The sequence below is a fragment of the Suncus etruscus genome, chromosome 3 (genome assembly GCF_024139225.1).
Source record: "Suncus etruscus isolate mSunEtr1 chromosome 3, mSunEtr1.pri.cur, whole genome shotgun sequence".
NCBI lineage: Eukaryota > Metazoa > Chordata > Mammalia > Eulipotyphla > Soricidae > Suncus > Suncus etruscus.
Window position 1 is genome coordinate 16,709,777 of NC_064850.1, and position 13,315 is coordinate 16,723,091.

Consider the following 13,315-nt stretch of genomic DNA (forward strand, 5'->3'; position numbering starts at 1 on the left):
CTGAAAAAAATAAACGAAAAGAGAATCAGGCATATATTGGTTTTGGGTCACACCTGGTGGCACTCAGGAGTTACTCCTGGCTCTACACTCAGAAATTGCTCCTGGCGGGCTCTGGGGACCATATGGGATGCCGGGATTCGAACCACTGTCCTTCTACATGCAAGGCAAATACCCTACCTCCATGCTATCTCTTAGGCCCTAGCAGGCATATTTTAAAATGGTGTTTCTGAGCAGGGCCAAAGGAACAGCTGCTAGGGAGCTTGCATGAACAAGACTGAACCCAGTCTGATCCCATCACCACCTATAGGTCCCCAGAGCCCCATCAGGTGTGATCCCTGAATGCAGATCCAGGAATAATATCCAAATACTACAAAGTGTGCCTCCCCACCCCAAAAGAGATAAAAAGGTAAAATTGTATTCTTCAACCTATTTATACCTCAGAACATCAGCAAGGAAGATTAAACTTAAACAAAAAAGTAAAAGTAACTTCAAGACACTTCCCTGTGTCTTTTAAATTATATTTGATGGTTTAAGCAAAATAATCAAAGAGCTGGATAACTTGCTTTGCATTCAGAAAATCCAGTTTTAATCCTTGAAACCTACAGTTCTTCCTAGCTCTGCTAAGAATGATCCCCAAACACTGTACCAGCAATGGCCTTCTGAACACTGCTGAGCATGATCCTCCTCCAAAAAATTATAAAGCCGGGCCGGAGCAATAGCACAGCAAGTAGGGTGTTTTCTTTTCATGCTATCATCCCAGGTTTGGTATCAGGCATACCATATGGTCTCCCGAGCCTGCCAGGAGTGATTTCTAAGCACAGAGCCAGGAGTAACCCCTGAATGATGCTGGATGTTTCCCTAAAATTACAAAACTTGACTTGGATCTCAATATAGGCAGTAGAAGTGTTTAACAAGACATGATTATGGTCTCTCATATAGAAGATGTTTAGGGGATTTTAATGTTTTAAGAAAGAAGAATGTAACTGAACAGGCAAAGCCCAGGGAAGACAGATCTTTGGGATAATGGATCAGTTTTGTATTTTAATCTCAGTAGTGGTTGTGCAAATCTATACATTTGACAAAATGGCACAAAACTTACTTTATGCCTTATTTTATGCCTCTTTTGGGTTTTGACATTACTATAGATAATAAGTTGTATTCATTAAGGAAAATGTGTTGAAGAGTATAAGGATTCTTTCCCTTCTACATAAATCTAAATCTAAATCTATCATTGCTAACAATAGAAGATAAATTTAAAATAGAGGCAAAGTAACTGCATAATTTTTAAGCAATATCTAATAAATGAAACTCTAAATTCGAGTGTGTTAACTGAGTTATGGGACAACTACACAGAGGAACTATGTCAAGTGACCTTAAAACACAGTGAGTTGACTCCACAATCTTAACAGAAAATATCTTAAGGACATAAAATAATTGTAAAAAGAGACAGAGAAAAATCGTAAATTGACTTACAGTCATCTTATTGTTGGTTATCTCATTGTTATTCTGGTACTGTGATGTTTATAGAGTGGGATAAAGCCAGTAAGTAATTATGACAGTATTATTAAGAGCCAGTAGTTCTTTGGTATAGAAATAAATAGGGAATTAAAATGGCTAAGTAAAAGCTATAAAACTGAATTGAATTAAAAGACATCGGGATAATTTCATAATATAATCTTTAAAAAAAAATTTCTGTGGCCAAAGAGATAGTTCAATAGGCCAAGTGCGTGCTTGGAGAGCCCTGGGATAGATCCCCAGAATTACATGTTACCCTGAGCACAGAGCCAGCATATTCCCTAAATATTACCCAGAATGGCCTCCCCCACTCCCCCCCCCAAAAAAAATATATATGTAAACAAAAAATATTTTATTCTGTTTACATGCAAGGCCCATAATTAAGGACAATTGAGAGCACTTAGCACCAGTTCAATCAAAATTGCCAATTAATAATTTTTTTTGGTTTTGGGGTCACTCCCAGCCACGCTCAGGGGTTACTCTTGGCTCTACACTCAGAAATCGCTCCTGGCAGGCTCGGGAGACCATTGGGATACCGAGGATTCAAACCACTGTCCTTCTGCATGCAAGGCAAGCACCTTTTCTCCATGCTATCTCTCCTGCCCCGCCAATTAATACATTCTTAAAACAGAAATAGAGTTGGATTTATTGGGGTTATTTTCTGGTTTTATGATGGAACTTGTTCTTAAATGGGATGGTATGAGGTGGAAGAAGGGGCATACTCAGTGGTGCTCAGAGGCTATTCCTGGCTCTGTTCTCAGGAGTGATCTCTGGTGGTACCCAGAGGTCCCTGTCAAAGATTTAAGTCAGGGTTCGAGGGATGCAGGCCCATGGTCTTAACCCCTATACTATCCCTCTGGCCCCAGAAACAGGGCACTTACAGAACTGATTGATTATAGGTCCAGGTCAGAAAGTTGAAAAGACGAAGCTAAAATTTGTGTCCTAAAATTCAGATGGCAAGAAAGCTGCCAGAGACCACTGGAGCTGTTTGTTAAAACGCCAACACTAAGTATTGGGAGAAATGGATCATCATGGGCCCGGAGAAATAGCACAGTGGCGTTTGCCTTGCAAGCAGCCGATCCAGGACCAAAGGTGGTTGGTTCGAACCCCGGTGTCCCATATGGTCCACCGTGCCTGCCAGGAGCTATTTCTGAGCAGACAGCCAGGAGTAACCCCTGAGCAACACCAGGTGTGACCCAAAAAACCAAAAAAAAAGAAAAGAAAAAAAAAAGAAATGTATCATCATAAAGAATAATAGTTACAATGGGTTAAAATGCACCCACTTTTAACCCATTGTAAAATACGGTGCGAAATTCGTAATGGTTCTGGGAGGGAAAAATAACTTTATTGATCTTCCCTGAAAAAATCCTAGGGAAACAACTCATTATTTTGAAAACTGGTAAATAAAGGGAGAAAGGCATTTATCCTGCCTTTCAGATGTGAACTGTACCTCACAATAATCAAAATTTTAATGAGACGTTTCTCTTTATAGAAGCTTTAGAGCTAATAAATGAAGAAATAATGATAGCCTCAAATCGAACATCACCTTTCTGCTACCCTAATGAAATAAAGGATGCAGGCAATCACCAGCAAGGGCTGCTAACATGTGGAAACAAGACATAACAGGCCGCAGAAGCCTCTGCAAGAAAGTACACACCACCACTCTGGAATTGTTCTCGCCCAAAAAATTGAACCTGAAACTGCTTGAGTCTCTGGGCCTAACTACCAATTCACAGGAATAACACCATGGGGGGCAATCAGAAAACCCAGAGTCTGGGAAACCCTACGGTGCCAACAACCCAGTTTCTTCCACTAATAACATGGCAGGGGAGGGAAGGAGGGAGAGAGAGAGAGAGAGAGAGAGAGAAACACAGAGACTTACAAATGTGAAGAGATTTGAGGCATACCAAGCAATTGCAAGAGAAGGATGCTGATTTGGTCAATATATTCAGCCAATATATTGACCGAATAGTTTGTGTTATTAAAGTCATTGTTAACTAGAAGCTCTTTTCCCCACAAGTCCTTGCATTTAGAGATTCTCAGACATTAACGGATGAAATAATATGCAGCTTGAATTTCCTTTAAAATTACCTAGAGTCAGGAAGGAAAGTGGAGGGGAGGAGAGGAGTTCATGTAAATGAAACAAGATTGGCCATTAGAGCATATGTTAGGCTATGCTGACAATCGACAATTGAAGCCAGATGATAAATACATGGATTTTAAAGGCCCTACACCCTCCTCTCATGAGTTTTAGAACACCTGCCAAGACTTAAAACAAACAAACAAACAAAAAAAGATAAGCTTTTTGTGGATTTTCTTTTGTTTGGGATTTTGTTGGGGACCATACCCGGTGGTACCTAGAACTTATGCCTGGCTCTTCACTCAGGGATCATTCTGGCAGGTTTGGAGATTCGAACTGGGCCGAGTGCAAGGCAAATGCCCTATACACGATCATCAGTCTAGCCCCAAATTTTTGTGTTTGTTGTTGTTGTTTTGGTTTGGTTTGGTTTGGTTTTTGGGTCACACCCAGTGATGCTCAGGGGTTATTCCTGACTCTGTGCTCAGAAATCACTCATGGCAGGGCAGGCTCGAGGGATATATGCCATGTTGAGAATAGAACCCAGGTCCATCCTGGGTCAACCATGTGCAAAGCAAACACCCTACCACTATGTTATCTCTCCTGCCTCCTTTTTGTGGGTTTTTGAGTATCCCAAGCCCCCTCTCCCATCTTCGAGCCCCGTCCCAACCATGCCCAGACTGGTGAATTCCACACTCTCTGTTCCTCCCTATAGCCTAGAAGGCCAAGCACTGAGCATGCACCCATCCCTAGGGGTGACAGGCTCACCTGGGCCCCGATGCCTCTTCTCCATCCAGATGTAGCAGTTGTTCTGGGCCACTCCGGTCTGCGAGTCCAGGAAGGGGAGGCGCACGCTGCGCTCGGCGCATAGCCGTGAGTTGTAGCTTCGGCAATGCTCAATGGCTTCCTTGTAGAACTGGTCCCCCAGCCTGCCAGGACAGAGAGAGGAAGGAATAAGACCGACCAGAAGCAAACACACCTAGAAGGAAGCTGACAGCCCCTACCCACTGCCCAGGGAAGATCTGCAGTAATAAAGACCAAGGCAGATGGGAACCAAAAGCCTGGCCTGGAGGGAGTATTCACATGAACAGGTTCTAGGTGCATCGCTGAGTCTACACAGAATCTTGCTGAGCCCTTGAACTAAGAGCAAAAGGGCCCCAGAATAACCAGAATCAAAAGTGATTCTAGGCTCTGTGTTGTTTTTTGTTTTTTGTTTTGTTTTGTTTTGTTTGAGTTCCCGCTCCAGGATGCAGGCAGCTCCCTGCAACCTTTTGTAGGGAGTTCATGAGAAATCAGGCTTCTAGAGCCCCCTTAGAAACATCCATGAGGGCTGGAGAGATAGCACAGCGGTAGGGCATTTGCCTTGCATGCAGCCGACCCAGGAAGGACCCAGTTCAACTCCCGACATCCTATATCGTCCCCCAGCCTGCCAAGGGCAATTTCTGAGTGCAGAGCCAGGAGTGACCCCTGAGCACCATTGGGTGTGGCCCAACAACCAACCAATCAATCAATCGATAAATAAATAAAGGTTTAAAAAAAAAAGAGAGAGTAACAGCCATGAGCCACACTCTAGGGTTGACCCAACCAACAGCACAGTTCAGCTGCAGTTCAGATTTTATTACAATGGAAGAGTCAGGCTCCATATCTAGACTAGGACAGAGGAGGCTCCTATAAACAGAGGTGACTGGCAGCCAGAGAGAGAACACAGAGGTTAATGTGCTTGCTTTGCCTGAGCAAACCCTGCTTCAGATCCTGGCACCATATGATCCCCAAAACATCCCTGAAGACCAGGCAGACCTTGGCACTGCTCCCCAACCTCTCTCCCAAAAAAACATTAAAACACAACAATTTAAAAAAATCACAAATTTGGGCCCTGAGCAGTGGCACAGCGGTAGGGTGTTTGCCTTGCACTCACTGGCCTAGGAAGGACCATGGTTCGATCCCCCCTCTCCCCATGAGTCCCATATGGTCCCCCTTGCCAGGACTGATTACTGAGCACATAGCCAGGAGTAACCCCTAAGCATCACCGGGTGTGGGCCAAAAACAACAACAACAACAACAACAACAAAAAATCACACTTAACAAAATGATATCTTTCTGGTAAAGAACAAAGAAACATTTAGATAATAATAGTTGAATTTTGAACACACAATAATTCAGTCCCTGGGTTTTAAACACACACAGAACGTCCTTTCTGGATGGCTGGAGGGGTGAGCTGATTAAGCACAGTAAATTTGATGTTCCGGGATCTTTGACATTTTGGATATGTTGTAATGCTACTGATTTTAAGATGTCCTTTTCAAAGACCAAAATATAACATTGATATAACTGATCAAATGCAAAGCAAAAAAAAATCTATGAGATCAGATTTCTACAAACACTAAACATGTAGGTTAGTCAATGGCTCTCAGAAATGACAAATGTCACATAACTGCTACAGGGGTGGACAAGGGAGAGAGGCAGGAAATGAATTGCTGATCAGAGGGGAATTCAAATGGCTCATTTTGGGGGGAAGCAGGGTCTCTGAAAGAGTGCCTAGGAGACCTTGGGATAGCTTTCAGTGATACTTGATAAACCTGCCAGGTAGTTCAATGCTCACACCCAGAGATGTTGTACTGCCTGTGTCCAATGTTGCTGGAAGGTACTAGGGGCCACTAGTGGGGCCAGAAATCAAATTCAGGTCCCAGATACCAGATCCATCAACCCAACCTTTAGGTGGTTCACTCTGAGTGGGCTTATGAAAATCCCTTTGGCTTTGGAGTATTATTGTTCAATTTTGGAAGGCTACACTCAACTCTTTTCAGGAATTTCTTCTGGCTTTATGCTCTGAGATCACTCCTAGCTGGGCTCAGAGGACCCATATGGGGTGCTGGGAGTTGAACCTGGGTTAACAACTGCATGCAAGCAAGCTCTCTACCCATACTATATCACTAACCTCAAACATCCCTATGTAATAGAAAGTCAAAATTAGAAAATCTATGATAGGGGCCGGAGAGATAGCATGGAGGTAAGGCATTTGCCTGTCATGCAGGAGGTCATCGGTTCGAATCCCGGCATCCCATATGGTCCCCCGTGCCTGCCAGGAGCAATTTCTGAGCCTGGAGCCAGGAATAACCCCTGAGCACTGCTGGGTGTGACCCAAAAACCACAAAAAAAAAAATCTATGATATTTAAAATTTTTATTCTTGAGGCCAGAGAAAGAATTAACACGTTAACAATATGAGCCAGAGGGATAGCATGGAGGTAAGGCGTTTGTCTTTCATGTGGAAGGACGGTAGCCTCCCATATGGTCCCCCATGCCTGCCAAGGGCAATTTCTGAACACAGAGCCAGGAGTAACCCCTAAGCGCTGCCAGGTGTGAACCAAAAACAAACAAACAAAAACAAATTAACAATATGCAGGAGATCTAAATTCTATCCCTGACAGTTCCCCCAATATTACCAAGAGTCACCCCAAACACTACCAGAGTAGTTTCCAATGTCAAAATAATAATAATAATAATAATAATAATAATGGTAAAAATAATAAGAGTAGTGTTCTTCATCAAAATATTTAGAAGATAAAGAAAATAATTATTTTTGATGGCTTAACAAATTTATTAAAAGTCAATATTTTGGGGCCAGCGAGATAGCATGGAGGTAAAGCGTTTGCCTTGCATGCCAAAGGTCAGTGGTATCCCATATGGTCCCCTGAGCCTGCCAGGGGTAATTTCTGAGCATAGAGCCAGGAGTGACCCCTGAGCGCTGCGGGTGTGATCCAAAAAAAAAGAAAAAAAGAAAAAGAAAAGTCAAATATTTTAATACATTTTTATGACTTTTTTTTTTTTTTTTTTTTTTTTTGGTTTTTGGGCCACACCCGGTAACACTCAGGGGTTACTCCTGGCTATGTGCTCAGAAGTTGCTCCTGGCTTGGGGGACCATATGGGACACCGGGGGATCGAACCACGGTCCGTCCAAGGCTAGCGCAGGCAAGGCAGGCACCTTACCTTTAGCGCCACCGCCCGGCCCCTATGACTTATTTTTTAAAGACAATGAATTAGCATTTCCCAGAGTTTATTGCAAACTTTTTCAAGATAACATTGAAGCTTCTGAGACATCCTTTGGAAACTGTTGACATCCCTCCTAAACCTAAAATGCTCTTTGCTTCGTTCTCACTTCCGAAGAGTGTCTATCTTCACAAGCCAGGAGAAAGCACTCAGAAAAGTGTCCTGGCAGTTGCCAAACCAATTTGTAATCAAATAGCAATAGTCACACAGCTGGAAATAAATTGGGGAGGGGAACCCATTAAAATGCTATAAAACTGAACTGCATCTAAGCTGGGGTGATCAAAGTTGGTAACAAGGAGCATGAGACAAATCACAGGAAAGACTCGTTTCCTATGAAGCGTTCACATGAAGTGCTCAACAGCTCCAATGCCTTCTTTGCTGAGGTAATGCAGATCAGGCTAACAGAATTTTCGGGAGCAGCTCAGCCCTACAATGTGGCATGCAGTCTGTCCTGTGTATTTGGGACACTACAGCTTCCCTGCACAACGACCAACCACAGCATGCTAAGAAGTGACAAGAATGTACAATAGGAGCCAGAGAGAGCTCTAGGGGCTGAGCACAGCTTTGCAGGCAGGAAGTCCAGATTCCCTCCCTAACACCAAAGGGTCTCCTGAGCACTGAGGAAAAGTAGCTGAGCACAGAGTCAGGGATAGCCCCTGAGCACTGCCTGGTGTGTCCCCCACAAAAAAAAGAAACTAATGAGAGAAAAAGAAATGTTCAATATGGGAAAAGGTAACATGGTTTTCCATCACCTTTTAAGAGCATGCAAGAAAAGATGTAACTCTTTCAAACTCATAATTTTTTTTGTTTGTTCTTTTTTTGGGTCACACCCAGCAGCACTCAAGGGTTAATCCTGACTCTATGCTCAGAAATTGCTCCTGGCAGGCTCAGGCAACTATATAGGATGCCGGAGATCAAACCCAGGACAGACCAGGTCAGCAGCATGCAGGGCAAATGCCTTACCGCTGTGCTATCACTCTTTAGCCCCTTCAAAAACATAAATTATATTTAAAATGAATTCCTAAAACCCTGATGTGGAGACAAGGGGAAAGAATAGAAGGAGCGAGGAACTTGTACACCATACTACAACTCAATGAGAGAGAGAAGAGCTTCCATTCTCAAAATAAACTCTGGGGCCAGAGTGATAGTACAGTGGGTCCAGGTAGAGCATTTTCCTAGTAGGTAGTTGACCTGGGCTCTTCATATAGTCCCTAGAGCCCTACCTGGAGTGATCCATGAGCACAGAGCCTGGCATAAGCCCTGAGTACTGCAAGGTGTCACCTGCAAACAAACAAAAAAGCTCTGGAAGTCAACACCAAAGAAATGTCTAGTAAGGATTGCAAATCTGTCTCTTGCCTGGTTTGCTCCTAATGCCCAGATCCAAAGAGAGTGAACTTTAATAGGAAAGTGAATTTGCTTCAGAGAAGAAAGGCTGACCAAATGCATGCCAAATGGAATAATAAAGTCAAACAAAGCGACACAGGATAAAACTTCATTTCATCCTCAATACCTTCATCATATGCAATGTTATTAGGAACTAGCCTGCCAGGGGGGACTGTGTATTTTAAAAGTAATCTTTATGTGAACAAGCCCTTTTTTCCATAAACAGACAGAGATGGGTGTGGGCTGGCACATAAAGGAAAGGCATGTTGGGAACCCAATACCATCCCCAGTAAGGCATCCAGGGAAGTCACTTTAAAACAGACCAGCCATGGGCAGCAACTCAGAAACCAATGTGAGGGGGGAAAAAGAAAAAGTGATGTCCATCCCCTCCTGAATTCCAGCTGCATTTCTTTAGCCAAAAGCTTCACAGAATTTGTTCTCCTCTTTGAAAGAAAAGCAATAGGGCCCGGAGAGATAGCACAGCGGCATTTGCCTTGCAAGCAGCCGATCCAGGACCAAAGGTGGTTGGTTCGAATCCCGGTGTCCCATATGGTCCCCCGTGCATGCTAGGAGCTATTTCTGAGTATACAGCCAGGAGTAACCCCTGAGCACAGCTGGGTGTGGCCCAAAAACCAAAAACCAAAAACCAAAAAAAAAAAAAAAAAAAACTGAAAGAAAAGCAATAGCGAAAGAGAGGAAGCAAAAGGAAGCGAGAGGAAGGAAGGAAGGAAGGAAGGAAGGAAGGAAGGAAGGAAGGAAGGAAGGAAGGAAGGAAGGAAGGAAGGAAGGAAGGAAGGAAGGAAGGAAGGAGGGAGGGAGGGAGGGAGGGAGGGAGGGAGGGAGGGAGGGAAGGAGGGAAGGAGGGAAGGAGGGAGGGAGGGAAGGAGAGAGGGAAGGAGGGAGGGAGGGAAGGAGGTAAGGAGGGGGAGGGGGAGAAGAGAAAAATCTCCCTGTTGAAAATAGGAAGGATGGTATTTGCATTAAATGCAGGGCAGAGGGATCCTGGCAATGAATGACTCATTTTGTGGCATTGTGACCAGCGTGCCCCAGGCTGGGTCAAGTACGGCCTGGCCTCAGCCACCACCTGTCTTTTCCAAAGCAAGAGAGTTACATGACCACAAGATGATAGATGTCCTGGGTTCAAAGAAGCTGGCGCAGGCAGAGTAGAATGATGCCCTCATCAACAACCACTCCAGGCTCCTCAAGGCTGCAATCAGAAGCCAGAAAGGCAGGAGAACATATTGCCCAGCTCTCTGCCAGCAGAGTGCCAACTCCAAGGGTGTGGCCTGCAGCAGCCCTGGCTGCCCAGTGCAAGAGGAAGGCAGTGAACTGGGCTCTATAGGGTACTGTAGAGATCACCCATTAGGATTCACTCCTCTCGGGACTGAAACAACCATCCCAGCTCTGGGTGGATAGATTTCCAATGTACCTCCTTAAGACAATTGGAGAAACAGATTCGAATGGGAGGGCGGGGAGCAGCAGATGAGTTCCAAATGGGCTTAGATGTGGTTTCGGAGCCTGTGTGAGTCTCTCCAATCTACCCTTTTCTTCTCCTTCTCTCCCTCTCCACTTAGATTCCATCTCCACCATTCTAAGCTGAGACCAGGTTCAGTCCTTCAACTCAAACCCCAGAGAATATCCTCTACCTCTGGCCCATAGTTCTGTGACACCTTCCAGAAGAGATATGTCTGGACGGACTTCAAATACACATTCAGAACTAACCACCACCATCCCCCAAATCCTACCAGAGCCTTGCCCTCCCCAGAACCTCCCTTTTTGAGCTACAGGAAGCAGGAGGCTGGGCAGTACTGAGAGTATTGCCCTTAATGGTGTCCCCACCAGCAAGGTTTTTTCCTCTCACCTCCCTCCCCTCACCCCATCTGGTCCTGAATTCCATCCCTTCTTCCCAGTCCTGCAGGGTCCCAGACCCCTTTGTCAAAACAAGACCTTGGTCCTTGCCTGCAATTTGGGCAGAAAAATGGAGAGATTTACAGAGATCAAGGCAAACACTGGCCTGTGGCAGTATTGCAGGGCACTCTATCCCCCACCCCAAAAGTAGCTCTCTTCTTCTCCATGGGCACCTGGATTTCCTGCTATCTCTGGCAGCTGCCCACACTTCCACTAACTGCCCACAAACATACATAAAAAGGCATCCACACCAATGTATTCTCTTCCTCCCAGTCACATGCCAACAAGTTTAACTCAAATGCTTTGCTGCATAGCCAGCAAACAGGTGCAGTGCTTGGCAAGGCCCTCAAAGTTACATAGTCCAAAAGCCACCCTTGAAGTCTGAGTGAGACATTAAGGATGGGCTGTCTCCACAGGGCAGGACTTGCAGATATGACATTGGGGGAAGGACTTAGCTCCTCAGGACAAAATGACTGCACTTTGAAGAGGAGTGAGAGCACTTGTCTTGTATGATCAACAGCAGACAGTGCTCCCCTTTCTCCCCAGATGGGTATAATCTAGGCAAATTAAGGCTTAAGATACAAGGACAGTGGTGGAGGGTCTGTGGACTTCAGTGGCAATGAAGGTGCAGTAACTTTGTACATCAAAACTATAAATAGTATCACTATTACAGCCATGCTACTTAAAAGCCAATAAAGATTCTTATTTGGGGGGGGGTTGGTTTTTGGGTTACATCCAGCAGTGCTCAAGGGTTACTCCTGGCTCTAGGCTCAGAAGTCACTCCTGGCAAGCTCAGGGGACCATAGGGGATGCTGGGATTCAAACCACTGTCCTTTTGCATGCAAGGCAAACACCCTTTCTCTATGCTATCTCTCCAGCCCCAAATGCATGGCCACAGAGAAAACACAGGAGGTAAAGAATTTGCCATGCATGCTGCTGACTATTGTTTAATTTCCGCAAGTCCCTCCATGAGCACAGAGCCCTAAATAGCTCCTATGCATTGCTAAGTATGGGCCAAACTTTCCCCCTATTAAAAAATGTTTTTAAGCACTCCCCTCCCTTCTCCACCTCCTTAATCACTTCCTTAAAATATAGCTAAAGGGAAATCCAGACAGATATAGCACAACAGGTAAAAAAAAGTTCTTGCTTGCATAACTGACCAGGTTCAGTTCTATCACCCCATATGATCCCCCAAGTCCAATGATAGATAGATAGATAGATAGATAGATAGATAGATAGATAGATAGATAGATAGATAGATAGATAGATAGATAGATAGATAGATAGATAGATAGACAGACAGACAGACAGACAGACAGACAGACAGACAGACAGACAGACAGACAGACAGACAGACAGACAGAGGGGGCTGGAGTGATAGCACAGCTGTAGGATGTTTGCCTTGCATGCAGCTGGCCCAGAACAGACTCAGGTTTGATTCCCGGCATCCCATATGGTCCCCTGAGCTGGCCAGGAACAATTTCTGAGCACAGAGCCAAGAGTAACTCCTGAGCATTGCCAGATGTGGCCCAAATAAACACACACACACACACACACACACACACAGTCAAAAGGCAGGCTCCTTTGTCTACTAGCAACAAAGACAGACAGAGCTGAGACTTCCCAGTCGCCAGAACTGCAAGAAGCAAAAATATTTGTTTGAGCCATCCAGTTAGCTGTACCTGGAACATTGAAAACAGACAGTCCCCTGGAACATTGAAAACAGAGGGGTGCCATGGGAGGAGCGAGAGAGATGCCAGGCTCTTGTTCTCTGTCTCCCAACCATAATAATAGTATTTGCAGAGCCATGTCAACTCCAGTCAATGCTTTCCATGGCTCCTCCACTGGATCGTAATTTCCAGGGCAGGAACAACATACATCTACTGGACATAGCTTTGACCTCCTTGGGGTGGGAGGTATGATTCATGTCCATTTCTGTGTGAACCACATCCTTGCTCCCAGAATCAGACAACCCAGAAAGCTACTGGCCCTGGTACTAATTTACCTCTGTACATGCAGTACACCACAGTGTATAGTAAGCATTTGCTGAATGACACTCATCTTTCCCTGCTTGGAGACGAGCAGGAGACAAGCATGCACTTGTGCACAGGCTCTAGAGGGCATGGCGTTCGAGGGGATTTAGATTGTGTGTCTGTCTAACACAAACTTGATAATAATGGAAAGACCATCCATGGTTTCATTACTTCCTCCTCTCCTGGCTTCTAGCAGTGATTACCCACCATCCTCAGAGTTTCTTTCCTTCCTGTCCTGACAAAAAAAGAAATCTCCCACCCTGAAACTGCCTTCAGCCTTTCCCTCCTCAAAACTGCATATAGCCAAGCTGCTCTGGGTGGTGCCCAGATTTCTTCATTGGGTTGGCAAAGCCT

General features: G+C 44.8%; 1 protein-coding gene across 1 annotated transcript in view; it reads right to left on the reverse strand.

Annotated features, from left to right (window-relative positions):
- DPF3 (double PHD fingers 3) overlaps positions 1-13,315 on the reverse strand; it is a 298,015-nt gene that overhangs the window by 165,811 nt on the left and 118,889 nt on the right. The window contains exon 2 of the mRNA XM_049770448.1: positions 4,361-4,521. Within this exon, the coding sequence (XP_049626405.1) occupies positions 4,361-4,521 (161 nt within the window). The remainder of the gene's footprint in view (positions 1-4,360; positions 4,522-13,315) is intronic.